Source organism: Choristoneura fumiferana, chromosome 6, assembly GCF_025370935.1.
Source record: "Choristoneura fumiferana chromosome 6, NRCan_CFum_1, whole genome shotgun sequence".
Taxonomy (NCBI): domain Eukaryota; kingdom Metazoa; phylum Arthropoda; class Insecta; order Lepidoptera; family Tortricidae; genus Choristoneura; species Choristoneura fumiferana.
The window spans coordinates 17,217,297-17,236,553 of NC_133477.1; the positions used below are offsets into that span (position 1 = coordinate 17,217,297).

The 19,257-nt window shown below is 37.6% G+C and overlaps 2 protein-coding genes across 2 annotated transcripts in view; both read right to left on the minus strand.

Moving 5' to 3' along the window:
- Positions 1 to 7,536, minus strand: part of Sce (E3 ubiquitin-protein ligase Sce) — a 9,946-nt gene extending 2,410 nt beyond the window's left edge. The window contains exons 1-3 of the mRNA XM_074089497.1: positions 6,682 to 7,536; positions 6,156 to 6,328; positions 5,083 to 5,255 (exon numbers count right to left, since the gene is read on the minus strand). Coding sequence (XP_073945598.1) covers positions 5,083 to 5,255; positions 6,156 to 6,328; positions 6,682 to 7,424 — 1,089 coding nt within the window. The 5' untranslated portion in view covers positions 7,425 to 7,536. The remainder of the gene's footprint in view (positions 1 to 5,082; positions 5,256 to 6,155; positions 6,329 to 6,681) is intronic.
- A 3,836-nt stretch (positions 7,537 to 11,372) lies between these two features.
- LOC141429225 (uncharacterized) lies at positions 11,373 to 13,079 on the minus strand. The gene is made up of 2 exons (XM_074089498.1): positions 12,992 to 13,079; positions 11,373 to 12,619 (listed from the first exon to the last, which is right to left on the minus strand). The coding sequence occupies exons 1-2, from the start codon at positions 13,007 to 13,009 to the stop codon at positions 11,507 to 11,509; spliced, it is 1,131 nt and encodes a 376-aa protein (XP_073945599.1). The 5' UTR covers positions 13,010 to 13,079; the 3' UTR covers positions 11,373 to 11,506.
- Positions 13,080 to 19,257: the final 6,178 nt, after the last annotated feature.

Consider the following 19,257-nt stretch of genomic DNA (forward strand, 5'->3'; position numbering starts at 1 on the left):
CAATTACTAACGAACAATTAAGTGCATTATCATTAACTGAATCCGTGGACTGGAAATGTAAAATGTGTGCTAAGGAAACGTAAGGCTAAAAGAGTGTCGTGTATAGTGCCGAACGCAGAAGAAGATGAAAACACAGATGCAGACACGAAACTATAACGCCAACACCCATAATCGAAAACATATCTCGGGACCTCCGTCGCGAAGTTAGAGAAATTATACGCGAGGAGCTACAAACAACCCTGGCAATTCTATTCTGATAAAATTGACGACTATGAAAAAAAATTAAATCTTTTGAAACCACTACGAAACTCTCGAAAACACTTGTATGGATATAAAACCATAAATACGCAATATTGCGCTGAAATACCAAGCTATGGAGCAAAAAATAAATGCAATGGAACAAAATCAGCTGGCCAACAGCCTAGAAATATGCGGGATAGAGGAAAAAGAGAATGAAGATGTCCTTCAAACGCCAGTGACTTTGCCACCAAGATAAAGTGCAATCCAAAAGACATAATCGAAGCATACCGTAAGCCAACACGTCCAAGGCAGGTGCAGGACCAAGCTGCTGTCAGTTACTGTCCAGTCATTATGACAAGCTACGAAATGGATGTCGTTCACTGTGTTGGTTCGAGGCTGCAAAATCACTAACAAATGCCAACAAGACCTTGAAAAGGGCACCACCGAAAATTCCCGCGAGATACTGAGGGCTGGCAAGCCCAAATATATATAACGTGAGCCCTTGACACCCTATAACTCATATTTGATTGTGAGAGCCAAGACTGAACTTAAAAACACCAATCTATGTAAGTATGTTTGGCCAAAAGATGGACAAATCCTGGTGAAAAAAACCGATAAAGGGAAAACTTTCAACATTCGCACGGTAGCCGATATTGAAAAGCTAAAAATCAGCTAAGAAACGCACAAACAGCAATAATCAGTCACACACAATGTAACCAAAATCGACCGCTATTGTAATTGTGTTTTTTTTTTTTTAATAAACGCGCTAACTAATGGCTACTACAATAATGGATTTTTCAAACATACATTAAAGAAATAACTATGCAAATTGGAACGATTTTCTTAAGATAAATATAAACTGCGAATAACAGCGTTGTGTTCTTTCACGTCAATATAGGTCAACTATCAAGAATTTTTCACAGCCTAGTCGAATATAATAATGAACAGCAAGCGCATAGTACAACGTTATAGCGATCACAGAAGCTAATATCACAGAAAACTGTAGGCAGCTCTTCGAATTAAAAAATTACGAGATGTACACAGAACTCCGTTCAAAGAGGAGGGGGGTGGTATTATTATATACGTCCAATAATAGCCTGACTTTTTCTAGAAAGACCGTACAAGCAGCGAGCTTTGAATGTATCACAGGAGAACTAAGAGACTTATCAAGGCATGAAAATAAAACTTATCATTACCTATAGACCCCCGCAGACCAATAAAGACATATTTAGACGTGAGCTCTCACAATTAATTCTCCAATACCAGCTAAGAAGTACATGCGTGCTAATGGGTGACATGAACATAGACTTGAAATCCAGCTCGACAATCGTCACAAAATATCTCAACAAACTACATGAAGCTGGGTTCGAATCCGGGGTCAACCAATATACAAGAATAGAAGCGCGAAGCGATACTATAACGAAATCGTGTATCGATCACGTGTTGTGCGCGTTGTCTCCTGCAGCGAAGTGTACACCGCGGTGGTAAACAGCGCACTGGCGGATCACTTGATAACGGTTGTGTAATTACAGGTGACTCCAATAGGAATAAACCAGATGAGTCAACACCAATTAATATACAATTGGATAACAAAAAAGTTCACACTGAGTTAAAAAAAATAGACTGGAGTGTGGCCCTTGCATACGACAACCCCCACGATATTATGACATTCATTACTGATAAGTTTGCGTCGGTATATAGTCAATGTTCTTATGCAATTAAACCTAAACTAACGAAACGAGAGACTTGCAAGTGGGTAAACGAGAAAATAATTTATATGTGTAAAAAGCGAAATGATCTTTATAAGCAGTGGCGTAAGGATGAAAATAATAAGTTAAAAAGGTTGTTGTATAATAATTATAGAAATAAAACGAACAAATTAATAGAAAAACTAGAAAATAACTTTATAAAAAATGAAATATGTATTAATTTTGGGAACCTCGTAAAGTTTGGGATATCGTGAACCGATTGAGTGGTAGGTTATGTAAATGTATAGACAGCATTATTATGAAACACTTCGGTAAGCGCAATGCCCGATGTGTGTCAAATGAATTTGCGAGTGAATTTAGGAAAAATACTAAAAACATATTGTGTCAAACGTGTGATACTCCTCTATTGAATCCTAACATGTACTGTAATATACCAAACGTAGCCATGAGACTCAAAAAAGCTAACAACTCAACGATATTTAATATAATTAAAAAACTTAACACTAATAAAGCCCAGGTGAGGATAAAATTCGTGTTTCAGATCTAAAATACATAATAACTGAAATCACACCACTAATTACTCACTTAATAATACTTCCATCAATACGTCAATGTATCCAGATCGGTTAAAAGTAGGTATTGTCCGCCCCATTCATAAAAAGGGCTCATACTCTGACCATAATAATTATAGACCTATAACGATCTTGCCAAGCATAGATAAAATAGCTGAGAGGTACGGACTGAATTGAATACATTCTTAAGTAGTAACAACATAATAAATGATAAACAATACGGATTCCAGCGGAACCGGAGTACCTCGCAGCTATTAACTAGATTCACTAATGAAGTCAATGGTTACCTTAATGAGCGGAAGCAGGTAATTGCTGTTTTCATAGATTTCAGCAAGGCATTTGATACACTAAAGTATCCCACGTTATTCGCCAAACTACAGCAAAACGGTATACAGGGACCCGTACTGAAGTGGTTCGAAGATTACCACAAGAACCGACAAACAATGGTAAAGATTGCCGGGCAGGTCAGTGACCCTATGAGCACAGAGGAAGGCACAGCCAAGGATCTATAATCGGACCTACCGAATATTTAATTTATGTCAATGACATGTGCAACATTTTTAGTGGGGGCTCTGTATACCAGTTTGCTGACGACACATGCCTAATCACCTCACACCAAGACCTAAGTGAGGCACAAAATGCCATGCAATATAATTTCAATCAGCTGTGCAAGTGGGCGCATGACGTGGCTTGGTGATAAATGCCAAGAAAACAAAAGTAATCCATATAAAGTCACCATATTCCAGAGAGACAGGGACCCTAAAATCATAGCACATGAACATCAATGCCTACATAGCACTAACGGTACATGCAACTGTGAAGAGCTTGACCTCGTCGAGCAGCATATGTATTTGGGTTTAATTATTGATAACAACTTTAACTGGGGACCGCACGTTGACCACATATGTTCAAAACTTAGATCTATAATGGCTAAAATAGCCATCCTTAAAAGTAAAATTCCATATAAAATATTAAGAATGATTTATCTTTCACTCGCGGATTCCATAATCGGCTATGGTATAACTAGCTATGGCCGGACTTACGGAACAAATTTATAAACTTCAACTTGCACTGTTAAAAACAATGGTGCCCTACAAGGTTAAAAATAGTTATAAAGGCAATTACGAGGGCTTATTCCGTCATTGTTCCATAATTAGTGTATATAATAGGTTTCAAATGTCTCTGCTTGTGGAAGAACGAGATGAAATACCCTCTATTCAAGGAAAGTCTCGTCCAAACCAAATGCGTAAATTGAAATACTTGCCTGCATACTCCTTGCCACGCAATAATAACACTTACGGTAGAAGAACCAACAAGTATTTGCTACCACTCATTCTTAACTACCTACCTAAGGAATTGTTGAGTGAAATCTTGAAAATTATTAATAACCCCAATAAATTTAAGTTGCTGTTGAAGAAACACTACATGGCTTGTGAACCATGAGACCAGAGGTTGTATTATAAATGTATAGATTGGACTGTTACATATATATATATATATAATATATATATATATATATACTACATATATTACTACATTATATATTGCTACATATATTATATTTAATAATTAATAAAAGTAAAAAGCATCGATCTGCGTGATCTCGCCAACTATTACTAAAACCCTAGAGGTTTCCAATAGTGGCCAACTTTGTAAAACCTATTATGTAAAACTGTACCTAAATAAATAAATTAAAAAAAAAAAAAAAAAAAAAAGTGCAAAAATAAGTATCTATTCAAACCACTCAAAAATATGGTACTACAGCCTTATTGCGTCGGAATAACAGTGTGGTGTGTGGTACTTATTTTTGAAACTTTGAATAAGTTCATATTTTTACACTTTACTGTACATGGTAGGCTTTCGTCATCTATGCTGCAAACACTCCTGAGTTTTTGTCCATTGTCCAGACCTTGATCATCAAACTAGTAAAGCACTTACTTGATTGATTATATTTCTATTTTTCTAAAGGCCTTCATAATCTAGCAGAGTTATACATATTTCTAGTAAATATTGTCATTTATAAACCAGCCAGAGTATAGCATTATATCGCCTAATTACTAACTGTGGTAAGTGGCTTTCATTCATACAAATATCTGCCCAGGCCGGGAATCAAACCCAGGACCTCAAGCTTCGTAGTCAGGTTCTCTAACCACTTGGCCATCCGGTCGTCTAAATTAGTATTTCATAGTGACTTTTTATGTCTCAATTGGCCACCCCAAATATCTGGCCACCCTAGGCCTGACCTACTGGGCCTTAGGGCAAATCCGCCACTGCCTGCACCTCAAATCAAGATTCTCTGAAGGAACATGATACTCAAATTCAAAATTACAGTCAAAACTGTTTATAATTGAAGGAACAGCAATATTTGGTTGTTATACACGGTTGTTGTCATAGGTAGTTTTGCTTTAAGATTGTGTTGAGATTTTTTTTTGGTTGTTATATCTGAAATGTAGTTATAACTGGTGTTGCTATAAACGGTTTTGACTGTACTATTTTTAATCATTAATAACAGTTTAATTTCCTTAAATTGAATATAGGCTGTGGCTGTGGCAATACAGTACCTTCCAGAATTTATCATTGATCTGCCTGAGGGTCTGTGAGCCAGCTAGAGGTACAAACTGTCCTGGTGCGGGAGCCACATAGATGCAGAAGTTAAGAAGACGGTAAGCTTCAGGCAGCTCAGCATCCAGGTCCAGCGTAAGTCGCATTGCCAAGTACTTGCTCAGGTGATCAACTGAAATAACAAATGTGCTCAATATATCCTCTGTTATATTTTTAGTTAACTTTTCAAAGTCAAAAGTCAAAGTCAATCTTTTTCAATTTAGGCTATAACAAGCACTTATGAATGTCAAAAAAATCTACCACCGGTTCGGAAAAACCTCTGTTGAGAAGAATCCGGCAAGAAACTCAATGAGGTATATTTTTTTTAAACAGATGTACAATATTATTAAATGATATCTACATATATTTTAAAATTACATAGCCAAGATGAAAGACCTTGATGAGCTATAAGGAGTACAGTTGAGGAAAACAGAATCATATATCAGTGAGGAACCTTTTCATAATCAATATTGCTTTGATTTCTTTGGCAAATGTATGGAATGTCAACCAATAGGTATGACATAAGTAGCACAAAGTCCACCATGAATCGTTATTCAGTTTCCTTGATGGTACAGCCAAAGTTTCGCACACGTAAATCATTAGATTTAGCAGCAGAAATGAAATTTAGGGGTTTTTTTAAATTCCCGTAAATTAAATCGTGGTTTTCATTGACGTTACATTAAAAACAATCATGGCAAATTTCATGACTCTAAGCCCAACGGTTGTTGTTTTGAGATTTTATCCCTATCGCGTAGGAATATCGGGATAAAAAGAAGCCTATGTTTTATTCCAGATGTCCAGCTATCTACACACCAAATTTCATTCAAATCCGTCCAGCCATTTCAGCGTGAAGGAGTAACAAACATACTCAATCACTCACTCACACAGACTTTTGCATATATGAGCTAGTTGAAAAAGCAAGATAAATGTGGACTTTTCCAACAAAATATGATGGATAAACAATATTGACTACATCTTTCTTACTCACAACAACTTTCTTATTTATAATATTAGTATGACAAGTATGTCATACCTGAAGCATTAGCTGTGGTTTTAATATATCTGACAGAGCTGTCTCGTAGGGCCCGCATCAGCTGGTTGTCCCCAGTCATCTCTGTGGGATGTGGTTTAAAGACCAGTTCAATCTCATTCGGATTCAGGGGCTCACCCTCGCCTTCGGTGTCCATGGAGTTCTCACCTTCAGTCCTTTAAATTAAAATTGTAGAAAGTTTATAAACAATCCTTTTTTATTGTGCGTTTTTTAATTAGCAAGAAAATGATTGACATTCAATTTGTAAACTGCAATTTAATATAATTGTGATTGTAAATAACATCTAATTCTTTGTGAATGATTTGGTGGAAATTCCTCTGTAAAAATAACAAGACATAAGTCACTCACACAGTCACACATATCCCTAAATTTTGTAATATTCTGTACAGATCTTTGTCAAAAGAACACAAGTTTTAAACCTTCATTGTTGCTAGTAGTATCAGCCTCATGAATCAAGGAATGTCATGATAATACTTACAATTATTTAGTTTATTTTAAATTAACTTACCTCCCATCACTAGATTCACTCTCCTCACTGCGTTCCGAAGTTAAAACAGACTTAGCCCTTTTAGTGATGCTTGTGTTTTTTGATATGGAGCTTAAATTCGATGGGACCGGGGACGGCGTACTTCTAACAGATGCTGGGTTAGAAGTAGATTGGCCAGATGGAGTTGGGTTGCCAGTTGAAGAAGTACTGTCCTTAGGAGCTGAGGAACTGCTACCATTTTGAGGAACTTCAACTGTGCCGTTTGAATTAGACGGGTTGCTGTTATCGTCCACGGTTTTCCGCGACCTCTGAGGCCTATTTTGAGACTGCAACTTTATGCCTTCCGTAATAGAGTTCACTAGGGATGCCTGTGAGTGAGACATGTTCAATTTAGCCAACACGCGCTCCTGATGAGCCTCATACTCGTCTCGGCTGGGATATATCTTCGATATTAGCAAGTCGAAGTTAGGGTCAGGTCTAAGAGATCGTTTCGAGACTAACTTCTTTCGACAAGTCGGACATTCTTTGTTCCCTGAGCGCAAAGCAGTAATAATGCAGTCCGAACAGAACCTGTGGAGACACTCCTTCGTCGTCATCGTCTTTTTGAGCATATCCAAACAAATCGGACACATCAATTCGCTGTGCAAGCTTCGCGGGGACACCGCGATTTCGGTGGCATCCGTTATCACCTCTTGCGGCGTCCGATGCAGCTCGTAAAGGGATAATTCCCATGTTTTATTCTGTGAGGGCTCCGTTGAAGACATTTTTAAATCCAATTGTAATGTTTATACAATTTACGAAATACCTACAAACTGCAAACTATTTTGACATGACACTTCCTATCGAGCCGCCGCCGCCATATTGATATTGATGAAAAGTTTTTAATAGCCGCCCGCTACCAAAGCAAAGGCAATACCAGATGATGTTATTCAGCCAAGTTTTAAAACCTTTTATTCACTCGTAAGAAATCAGTATGATACCACCATGATACCACAGAATAAGTAATAGTCCAAGGTATGATATTTATTTATCTATGTTATTTGATCGTAATTTATTTAAAATATAATGCTACATTTACACGCTTGCCAAGCTTCGGCAAGCTTTCACCAGCATAAGCTTGCCGTCGATCCCGGCCGGTGTCGGTTTTTCAACAGATCAAAGGAACTTGCGGCAAGCGCTTGCGGTCAAGCTCAACACAAGAGCCGAAGCAATTTCGAGATCCACGCCTGCCATGCGTGCCTGCAAAGAGAATATAACCACTACCTTGCCTGTCCGGAATACACTGACGCGCGTGCTGTAAGCGTGTAAATGTCATTCAAGTGTTTGTATAGGCTTGGAGTTGGTAGACGCTTGGCAAGCCTCGGCAGGTGTAAATGTAGCATTAGACTTGGCACGTTTTTAACGGGTTGTTTGTGCTGGGCTGGGATTTGAACACTTTTTTGTAGGAAGGTATTTTTATTATTCCTTGTGCAGCGGTTCTGGGTACGAAATGCCATCAGGAGACCCACTTGCTCGTTTGCTATCCAGTCAAATAAAAAATAATAAAAAAAAACCTAGTCCGTAGCGTCACCTAGGAACCCTTATAGTTTTGCCATGTCTGTCCGTCTGTCTGCCTGTCTGTCCGCGGCTAAGCTCAGAGACCGTTAGTACTAGAAAGCTGTAATTTGGTATGAATATCAGTCACACCGACAGTGGTAAAATCTCCCATTCCTCAAACCTCCCATAGACGTAAAGTGGGGGTAATTTTTTTTCTCGACTAATCCTAGAGTGGGCCAACTGAAAAATTGGAAAAAAATACAGCATGGTAGTATTAAGTAGGTACATCAAATTTACAAGGAAAATTATAACAGCTAAGATTGCTTGAGAATTATTAGTAGTTTAAGAGTAGGTAAATAGCAGCCTAAGGTATAAAGCAGATTCCGTACACAATACGAAATCCTTAGAAAAATATTAGGTACTTGATTTTTTCGTAATGGCTACGGAACCCTCTTGGGCGTGTCCGAGACGCTCTTGGCCGATTTTTTTATTATGGTCTAAGATCCGAACTTAAATCGACCTTCACCGGTCTGATAATAAAAAAAAAATAGCCTTGGAGAGCCTATGTCCAGCAGTGGACGTCTTTCGGCTGACATGATGAAGATAGCATTTCAGTACTTGCCTACCTATAATAGTTTGGTCGAACTAGGTGCAAGTCGGCTTCAGGTAGGTACTCCAGATTTTTTAATTTAAATCGAATGTAAATCCAGGTTTTGAATATATTCTAATTTTCGACATTCAAATATGTATTTAAAAAATCATTGGTTTGATACATAGTTTCTTTAATATATTCTTCTACGAGAGTTCCTACTAGTTAAATGTTATCAGCTCTGTGCCAACTTTCAGCTTTCTAGTTATTGTCTAAGTAGGTAGTAGGTACTTAGTTACCTTTAGATGATTCTTAATCAATGAGTCAGTCAGTAAGTATCAAATTTGCTTAACTATGCAACTCTATAAATTCTAAACAAATTAAGCTATCACATGGAAATTTCAAAGTTCTTATAAGTATTCTTAGCTTATCAAATGAGCAGAATATTACAGCCTATCTATATCCAAGTGCTGTGCTGTGTATTTTTTTTTATATTGCTATGGTTTGCGTCCGTTCTTACTCGATGGTCCGGTAATCCGTTCCATAGCCCAACCCCACTTACCTACCTATTACTTGTTGTTTCCTGCCTAGCACTAAGTAGTTTGGGACCTGTCCTTAGAGGACTGAACGTTAGTAATTTTTCATGATGTATTTTAGGTGATAAACCTGCATAGTTGCGTCGTCCATCTCATTTAAAGGTCTCATGTTGGCTCCGGGCTCATTACCCGTAATTTTAAATCCGTACCAATAATAAATCATAGGTATAACGCAGGTAACAGAGGTTTAAAAATGTTCTTTATGCTTTATTCCATAACTTAGTAAGCCATTCTTAAGTTCTGGTCTTAATTTATTATTATAATAGTATTTACATTGCTGTAATGTGCGGCAAGGGCAAGCGGAAATCAAAATACATTCGTGTTTTTACTGCATAAGCATCCTACATTTTGCGGACTTACAAATAACACCCATTAAGTTTCTTTGCTAACATTAAAAACCGAGTAATGATATGCGGTAAGTTATTTAATTGTGACTAACGAGGGGTTGCTTGGTAGAGTTGTTTTTAAATCACTTTACGTAGCATTTTCCGACTAAAAACTAGATGTCTGTACCTACTGTTAGAGGTTCAGTTGATGCTGTAGTTAATAAAAATATGTACTTAGGTACCTAAGCACATTTCTCAAGACAAATTGAAATGAAAACGTTCCTGTTGCTGAGCGTTACTAGGGAACAGAAACTAGGGGCCTCCAAAATTGTCAGGTAATATTTTGCGAGAAACCACGTAAAATTGTAAAAAAAATGGGTTACTTCAAATACTTAGTTATAATATGACACGGTTTCTCTACAAAATCACGTCACTCGAAAATAACATTAGAAAATAGTGAAAAGTTGTAGTGGCAACGTTGGCTCTTGTACCAACTTTAACAAAATTTCATGCCTTAGGTTATGGCTAGGCTAAGTAGGTGGCCTTTTCCTAAAATAAGCACTTTGTCTAAAATTGCACTTTCTGCTTTACCTAGCCTCCCAAAACGCAACTTTCTCAATTAGGTAGGATTTTTTTTTAAACCATATAGGTACAAAAGAACTCAGCAGTGGGACAGAATAGGCTAACAATAATACCTACAAAACGTACATTTTCCCAAAATGTTTACCTATAACACGGCAACTTATATAAATAGGTACATAGGGCGCTTTTTAAAAGTATACTTTCCAGCAAAGTGGATTGGGAAAAGCACTTTTTGAGCTAGTTCACCTTCCCAGCAAGTGATCCTTCTAAAGAAGTGCACCTTTAGACAAAGTGCACATTTCGGGAAAGTGGGTTTTACGAGCCAAAGCCAATTTCATCAGTTTTGAACATGAAACTACCGTGAGACTCACTCATATTAAATGATATTGTAACGGATAACTCACGTCTTAAACCGAGTTTAGCTCGACATGTTTCGGGCTATTTCGTAGCCCTTCTTCTCAGGAGCACGCGACTCGGCGGCTGCCGCAACACGCACACTACGCGCCACCGCTCTCAGTCGAGCTAAACTCGATTTAAGACGTGAGTTATCCGTTACAATATCATTCAATTTCATCAGACCTAAACCCTACGTTATAATTGTTTTCCTCAGTGGTGTAAGGTTTCTTCTTAAGTACCTAGCTCCATACTTATTACCTACTTACATTTTGTCTTGGACGTAAAAGAATGGCATGCGGTAGTCCTACCTAAGTACTGTTAAACTTTATTGCCTATGGAAACGTACCTACTACATACTTGCCTACAGACAATAAAATTTAACAGTACTGGAAGACTAGTAGCACTTGTATTTATTTCAATTTTATGATAGTTATAGTTAACCACTGTAAATCCTAGTAGAAACTTGTGAGTCTAAACACTGATATTTACTTAAATGCGGACTTAATATAATTTAATTTCGGATATACGAGTTAAGTATTCAGATTCGTTGCTATCGAAAAGATAAATACTTAATAATGGTCAATATGCGGATGTGACCTCATGAGCATCGTAAAAGAAATGTAGCGCCTGTTCGTTTTACATAAATATTTGTTTTGCAGGATCCATATTGCGAAGTTCAAAGGCACGTTTTTAAATTAGCACTAATTTTATTGACGAGGAAAAATATCCTCACTTCACTTCAAATACACTTCACACTAAGCTAAGTTTTCGTAGTAAATAAGTAGGTATGTAGGACAAAGTAAGCAATTTTCATTTCAAATTCATTTCCCTACATTCACAGAATATCCTTGGTTTGGCAGTTGCTGGATGGGCACTAAGTACGTATTTGAATTAATCAAATTATTGTTGTTGTTAGTTGCCAAATTCTGGTTATCAAGTGGCACTACAGCGTACATGTTACCCTGGTTTTGGCTCTGTATCTGTCCTGCATTAGCTGGAACAAGATTAACTGGATTGAGGGTATTTGAGCCTAACAAAATTGACTGTCCACTTTGCGGTTGCTGCACTAATATGGCTTGCTGGTTTGGCAACGATGGCTGGTTTACCAATATCTGCTGTCCTGGTTGTGCCGAAATAATTTGCTGGCTCCCCATTGGCTGTTGAGTTATCAAAATCGGTTGCTGATTTGATGGCTGGGCAGCTTGAATTTGTTGATTCGGTAAAAATGGCGGTCTGTTGAGTAGTATTGGTTGTTGATTTTGCAGGGGTTGGCCAGAAAGGATTTGTTGATTAGGGTACATTTGTTGTGGATTAGCCAGGCCTTGTTGAGCGAGCAGAATGGGCTGACCTTGACCAGGTTGGTGTACCTGATATATTTGCTGTTGCGCGGGTTGTTGAACATTCTGATATTGTTGCTGTATTTGACCAGGTTGTTGAATAACTTGATAAGGGTGCTGTATCTGACCAGGTTGCTGACTAATTTGGTATAGTTGCTGATTCTGGCTTGGTTGCTGATTTATCTGATACAGTTGCTGATTCTGTCCTGGTTGCTGGTTCATCTGATACGGTGCCTGAATCTGGTTAGGTTGCGGATACTGCGACTGAATTTGACTTGGCTGGATTCCTTGATATTGCGGTTGTCCTTGTTGAAACTGATGAGCTGAATCTTGATAATCATGAGGTTGATGCTCATAAACCGGAGCAGGAGTATTGAAAATTGCTTGAAGTTCTTTATTTATATCGTAATCCCTGTTTTGTTGTGCTTGAGAGCTTGATGAGTCTTGTAGGGGTTCACTGTTAGGTTGAATTTCGCTTTTGGCACTGCCTTTTTCGTTGAGATTGCTTAGAGCGTCGGATGATACGAACACTGGGACATATTTTGGGCCTGCCGGTGGTATTCCGTAGACGTTGACTGACAGGATGGCGAGTACTATCTGTGAAAAAAATAATAAATTAATCTGGTGGTACTTATTTTATTTTTCAAATACGATTTAGTAAAACGGATATGATATGAAGCAGGTCAACAAAAAGTTAACATCCATCGGCTCTACCATGTTTTGTTTTTCGCTCAGATTTTTTTTTAAGGCTCTTCAATGAAAACATGTTTCGAAACTTAACAGTCTTGAAATGATCTGAATTTTTACTTAATAATTTTTTCACTTTAATAAGTATTGCTGGTGAAGATCGTAGGAGTTCTATGGATGCGAGCGTTCTATGTGGCGTTCTTATGGGAGGCCTGTCCAGTAGTTCACGTCTTTCTATTGAGGACAATGATGATGAAGTATTATAATCTAACAAATACGCACCACAAATTTGAAGTCCATTTTGTATCGTTAGTCCAGTGTAAGTGAGGCTCCAACTACCTAATGCTTTTCGTTTTATACTAACCATAAACCATTAGTAAATAATAATCTAATGTCATTTTAAGTTCCTTAACGCTGAACTGCGGTCTTAGCAACGGTACCTATCGATTTTTAAAGATCCCAGGCTGATTCATTGATTAATTATAATTTTATTAGATTAAAATATGTACTTCCCAAGAAACTGGACTCTGTAATTTGCACTAAAGAGCGCGATTTGTAAGTATAAGGCAATTTAAAAGCGGCTTTATACGACATTATATCTTATAATATGTAGTTTGCTGCTTCAAGGTGCTGCGATGTCCGAAACGTGTTAACTTCAAGATAAAATGTTGGATGCTGTCCATTGATAAATTATTTGACAATAATTGACAGTTAGCCGTTGAGGGAGAAAACTCCTCGAGTGACGACATGTGAATGCAAGTGGCGAGTTGTCGTTGACTGTAGCGTTCTAAGGGGGAGATCTTTGTTCAGCAGTGGCTTCCAGTCCAGCAGCAGTTCCGTCCGTCTCATGATGATTGACACCAACTGACCTAATATGAAAGTTTGGGAGTTCGGGTTTCTGCATGAAAACACATGTCGCATAGATGTACTTTGCTGTCTTACACGTATAGCTGCGGAGTAGTAATGGAAAAAGTTGTAGTTCATTAACTTAACATACCCGTAGAGTGAGTTTAGGTTAGATAGAGATAATTTATTTCTTATATAAAAATACTGTACTTAAATACAAATTAGTGTAGTGGTCCAGTGGTCCTAATAGGAGATGGACACGCAGCTTTCTTGCTTGCCCAAGAACTTCCTGGTGCTTAATCACTAGGGCGTAATTTATGTAATTAGTGTAGCACATGATTTAATTGTCCTTTCGCGTGATTATTCTAAGACACTGGGTTTCCCTCGTAAAATCTTACAGTGTGCTTCCACACCTTAGTAATTAAAACGACATGGAATTTTATCTTAACTGGAGAGAGCGGCGTAATGACTCTTAATCCGGGTAAGTAAGTGCCAATAGTGTTAATAACATGGTAAGTGACATACAGTGTATATCAAGCTAGCGACCCGCCTCGGCTTTGCACAAGTGCAACTGCAAAATAAGAGGTGTAAAAATAAAGAGTCTATCTATAGTGTAGTGGATAAGGATGAAGGTGGAGGCGAGCGTATAATGGAACGCCACTGCTGAGTAAAGCCCTTTTCATTTTCACACCACTTTTCCGAGTCCTCTGTCAGTCTTCTCTACAGCTTACCAGCCGATCATCAGATCATCCAACCAAATACTTAATGAATCCTAAATTTTATCTGTGTAAAAAAACATGTGTGACCGATGGACCGCCAAACAAATTCGCTTTCGAATTCAAATATCAAGATTACAAAAGGTCACACTTTGATAACTGTATAGAACTATCGACTAAAGAAAGTAGTGTTCCACAGACCCAGTAACATAAGGAATAGAATTGTCACACGAGTTAAAACCGAGGCACTCATTCATCAGGAACGGCTCACTCATTCATCAGACATATCGTCAGAGATAGTGCAATCCCGTTTATCTGCCTCGCGTAAATAGCGTGCATATGCGTAGTCTACAGGGGAAGGTCACATCTGTTTTTACAGGGTACATATCGGCTCGCATAACTTATTGGAAGTCCGAATGTAATGTTTGTCCGAACGATCGTTTGTCATAACTCTTTTTTCTCTGAATGCAATAACCGTTCAGAATTGTTATAAAATAACCTAACCTAACCTATAGTTTTCTATAGGATAACCATTTAAAAATTTCAGAAAACTGTAAGGTTTCAGTGGAAAAAAAATATGACAAACGATGATTCGGACAAAAATTACGGTATGACTAGCGAAGAGTATGCGAACTTTGGCGCTCTCGTTTTTATAAGCTTTTATTTAGCTTGCCGATTTGTTCATTTATTTGGGTCAAATCTTGGAAGCTAAATTCCCCTTCCTGTGGTCGGATTGACTTGAAATTTGATATACTTATGTAAATAAGTGATAATACAAGACATAATATCCTAGTAGTCCGGCCAGGTAAGTCTCCGCCGAACGGAACTCCTCAGCGGTTAATGGCATCGACTTGAAATTTGGTATGGAAATGTAGTTTAGATGAAAATACAGTCAAGAGTATACTCGTCAAAAAGTAGAGTCAGCAAAAAAAAACTTTTATTAAAAATGAAATTTTCAACAAATAGTTTTGTAACTTTATTTGTATCTGGAATCATGAAAACCGCTCTACCGTTGATGAAATTTACTATGTGGCTTTAAGTGGCGACCAATTGATAAGTAATATTTCTATTCCTCGTATTATTAGTTCTATGGTTAAGTTTAATGAGTAATTAGAGAAATTTTATTTCTTGTTAGAAGTGCCAAAAGTGTCAAGATGCGATTCGATGTCACACGAACAGAATTTGACAGTACATTCACGTCAAGAGTCGACTTTAAATGATTCAATTAGCGCCAGATTAGATCACGAGCTGTTGATTTGTTCTAATTTTTTGCGATAGGTACGGAGAAGGTGACATTTAATTAAGATACGACATAATTATGACAGTTTTGCTTTCGATTCATATGATGTTCTTTTTTTATTTAATGGCTTTCACTCTTGCCTTTTTAGCACGAAATAACTTGCCAATGTCGATGTAGAGGTAGAGACATTATGTATGCCTACACACATGAGGAGACTGTTCGGTTTATGGAATTTTGATCTTGAGGGAGGAACAGACAAGGAGACCTAAAAATATTATATGCAACATAAATAGCTTCAAATATGCATGGTAAATTGTTATAAATATGCATGGAAACTGTCAAAATATGCAACATTAAATTAAGAAAGTCTTTAATTTTATTAATTTTAAAAACTAGGTACATATCAACGTAACTAGCTTTATAATTAGGTATAATAAATATAAAGGAAATAGTTTGTCATTTATTTGTACATAACATATTTAATTCTTATCATACAAAAAGTAACATAAAGAAATAGAGGCGGCGTGATCTTAGAAATACAACTTACTATTATTAAATAAAATTAAATTCAATTTAAAATATGGTGTTAGATTAGATATTCTAGTAGACATTAGAAAATAAATATTTATATTTCTAACAATGAGATACCTACTGTTCCTAATATACAAATTGTTCAATCACTCAGAATATTTTTATAAGTGAAAAATACTGTTCCACGTCCACTAAGACAATAGGGCAAGAATTTGAATTTGGGTAGGTGTACCTATCCTACCCAGAAATATTGAAAGTATAGTGAAAATATGCATCATCACAAGATTTTAGATAAAATATGCCATAACTGACGAAAATCTGCTAAATTATACAATTGTTTATCATCATCCCAACCTATATACGTCCCACTGCTGAGCACAGGCCTCCTCTCAGAACAAGAGGGCTTGGGCCATAGTTCCCACGCGGGCCCAGTGCGGATTGGGAACTTCACACGCCATTGAATTGCTTCGCAGGTTTGTGCAGGTTTCCTCACGATGTTTTCCTTCACAAATGTAAATTCCAAATGTAATTCCGCACATGAATTTCGAAAAACTCAGAGGTGCGAGCCGGGGTTCGAACCCACGACCCTCTGCTTGAGAGGCGATAGGTCAAACCACTAGGCCACCACGGCAATTGTGTATAAAGTCTATTTATTAGATTCAGCGTGCATTGTAAAGATTCGTTTGACGTTATAGTCTTGATGCGATCATTTATAGTTATTTAACCAATCACAAACCTAACACAAATGTCAAAGTTGTCAAACGGACCTCCCGGGTGACACTCTTTCCCGGCCCGGATAATACCGACCCTGTTCTTCGTGTACATGTCCAAAGAAGCTCATGTCAGTTTCTATGGGCGTGTACACAATAAACAGGGTCGGTATTTCCATGTCGGTATTATCCGGGTCGGGAAAGAGTGTCCCAACTAATCTGTCGCAAAAACCCATTAGAAAATCCACTTTGTTTAGATTTTTACTTATATATAACACAGGTAGCAGAAAACTTTCTTTCAAACAAGTTAGCAGAGGGAAAACCATCGACTAATCGTCGTGTCATTGCTATTTAGGAATTCTTTATTACCTTTTCCATTTCTATATATACCTAGTGCCTAAACGATTAATTGCCACGGAAAGTTTGCGGTTTTAAAGACCATCAATGACCGAAATCTCAACACATTATGTTTGCAAAGCTCAACAATATAATAAGTTTGAGTTAAAAAATATATATTTAATATTTGATTATAAGCTTTTTTGTTGACTGTACTTGTGCCGTCATCCAAATTATATAATCGTAACAAGTTTCAAGTTGATGCCGAAATCCATCCAATGAAGAGTGTGGCCCTGCGGTGACTATCCTGGCTGGATCACCAGTACTTCACCACCTGTTTTTATTTATTGCCACTAAACCTACACAAGTAGGCCAAATTTCAATATACTTAATTGGATACGAGAAAGTGGTGAAATATTTCAAAATTCCAGATTAATAAATAGGTACAGGTACAGTCACCAGCATTAATATCTGCCACAGCGGAGCGTGCAAAAATATCTGACACGTCCTTCCGGCCCTAGAAATAGAGTCGTATCAGATATTGGTGCTGGTGACTGTTCATATAAAGTTAAATAAAAGCTTTTAAAATACTCTTCTCTATGTAGAGTCAGTCAGAATCCAGTTAGAAGTATGGGAAAGCTATTTTCATTCAAAATTTATGTATGAAAACGGACTGTTTGCCTCAGAAATTATTAGAACTTCCATGTGGCCATATCCGCGGGGTTTGATTACCATTACATCTTCACATATAAGTACAGTCAGTGTCATTTTTGGCCGTCACAACAGGATTTAGAAAATCATAACATAACACAGTACAGTTACAGTAGTTCTGGAAACTGGATAGTAGTTCGTCAGTTATATACATCATCATCATCATAATTATCATCATATCAGCTGTAGGACATCCACTGTTGGACATAGGCCTCCCCCATCAGGTACAGTTAGAATATCAAGAAATATTGGACACGTATCAATCTATGTAAATGTGGCAAAGATGGAGCGCATCAATTTTCGGAAGTGGGGGGGGGGGGACTGTGACGTCACGCCGGCAAAATGTACCTCAGTGTGACGTCACACGGAACTTTAACTGGCTACAATCTTCATAATTTTTTGTTTAATCGTCAAAAGAAAAAGTACGTGACAATTTTATGATAATCTGACGGACACAATTAAAATTCGTCCGCGCAGAATGTTATTCGATTGGATGGCAAACGAGCAAGTGGGTCTCCTGATGGTAAAGATCATCTTATTGCAGACGCGTTGCCAATAGAGGCCTAAGATAGAATACCTCACGTGCCAGTAATTTCGGGATAAAAACAATCCACGGCTCCTTCTCCCGGACTCTACCACTATCTATCCTACGGATCTATGCAATTTTCCGGGATAAAAACTATCCTACGTCCTTCTCCGGGACTCAAACTATCTGTATACGGAATGTCATCTAAATCAGTTCAGTTATTTAGACGTGATGAAGTAACAAACAAACAAATAAATATAAGGAAACAGACTTACAAACTTTCGCATTTACGAGTATAATATTAGTGGGATTAGAATTTATATATCAGATAATTGTAACCATAGATTTATTGTAGGTAAAACAATTATAATCACAGGCGTCACATGTATACCTGCCTATTTATAATTCCATCCATGTTTGTAATGTGATATGCAATAAATAAATAAATTGAAATGACAATTAGAATTTTTAGGACACTGCCTATTCTAGTCAATGCGGAAGTGGTTTCAAGAGCGGTGTAGAAGAAACGTACCTGTCTATAGGTAGTGCCACGAGCAACATGAAGAACTAATTGCATAAAAGGAGAATGAATGAGAATGAGTGAATGTCAAAATCCCGCTGTCATTACAATGACAATGTTTTGAACATGAAACTACCGTGAGACTCACTCATATTAAATATAATGACCCGGATAACTCAGGTCTTACATCGAGTTTAGCTCGACATGTTTCGGGCTAATCCGTAGCCCTTCGTCTTCGGAGCAACGCGACTCAGCGGCTGCTGCAACACGCGATGTGAGTGCGCGTGTTGCAGCAGCCGCTGAGTCGCGTTGCTCCGAAGACGAAGGGCTACAGATTAGCCCGAAACATGTCGAGCTAAACTCGATTTAGGACGTGAGTTATCCGGGTCATTATATTTAAAATGACAATGTT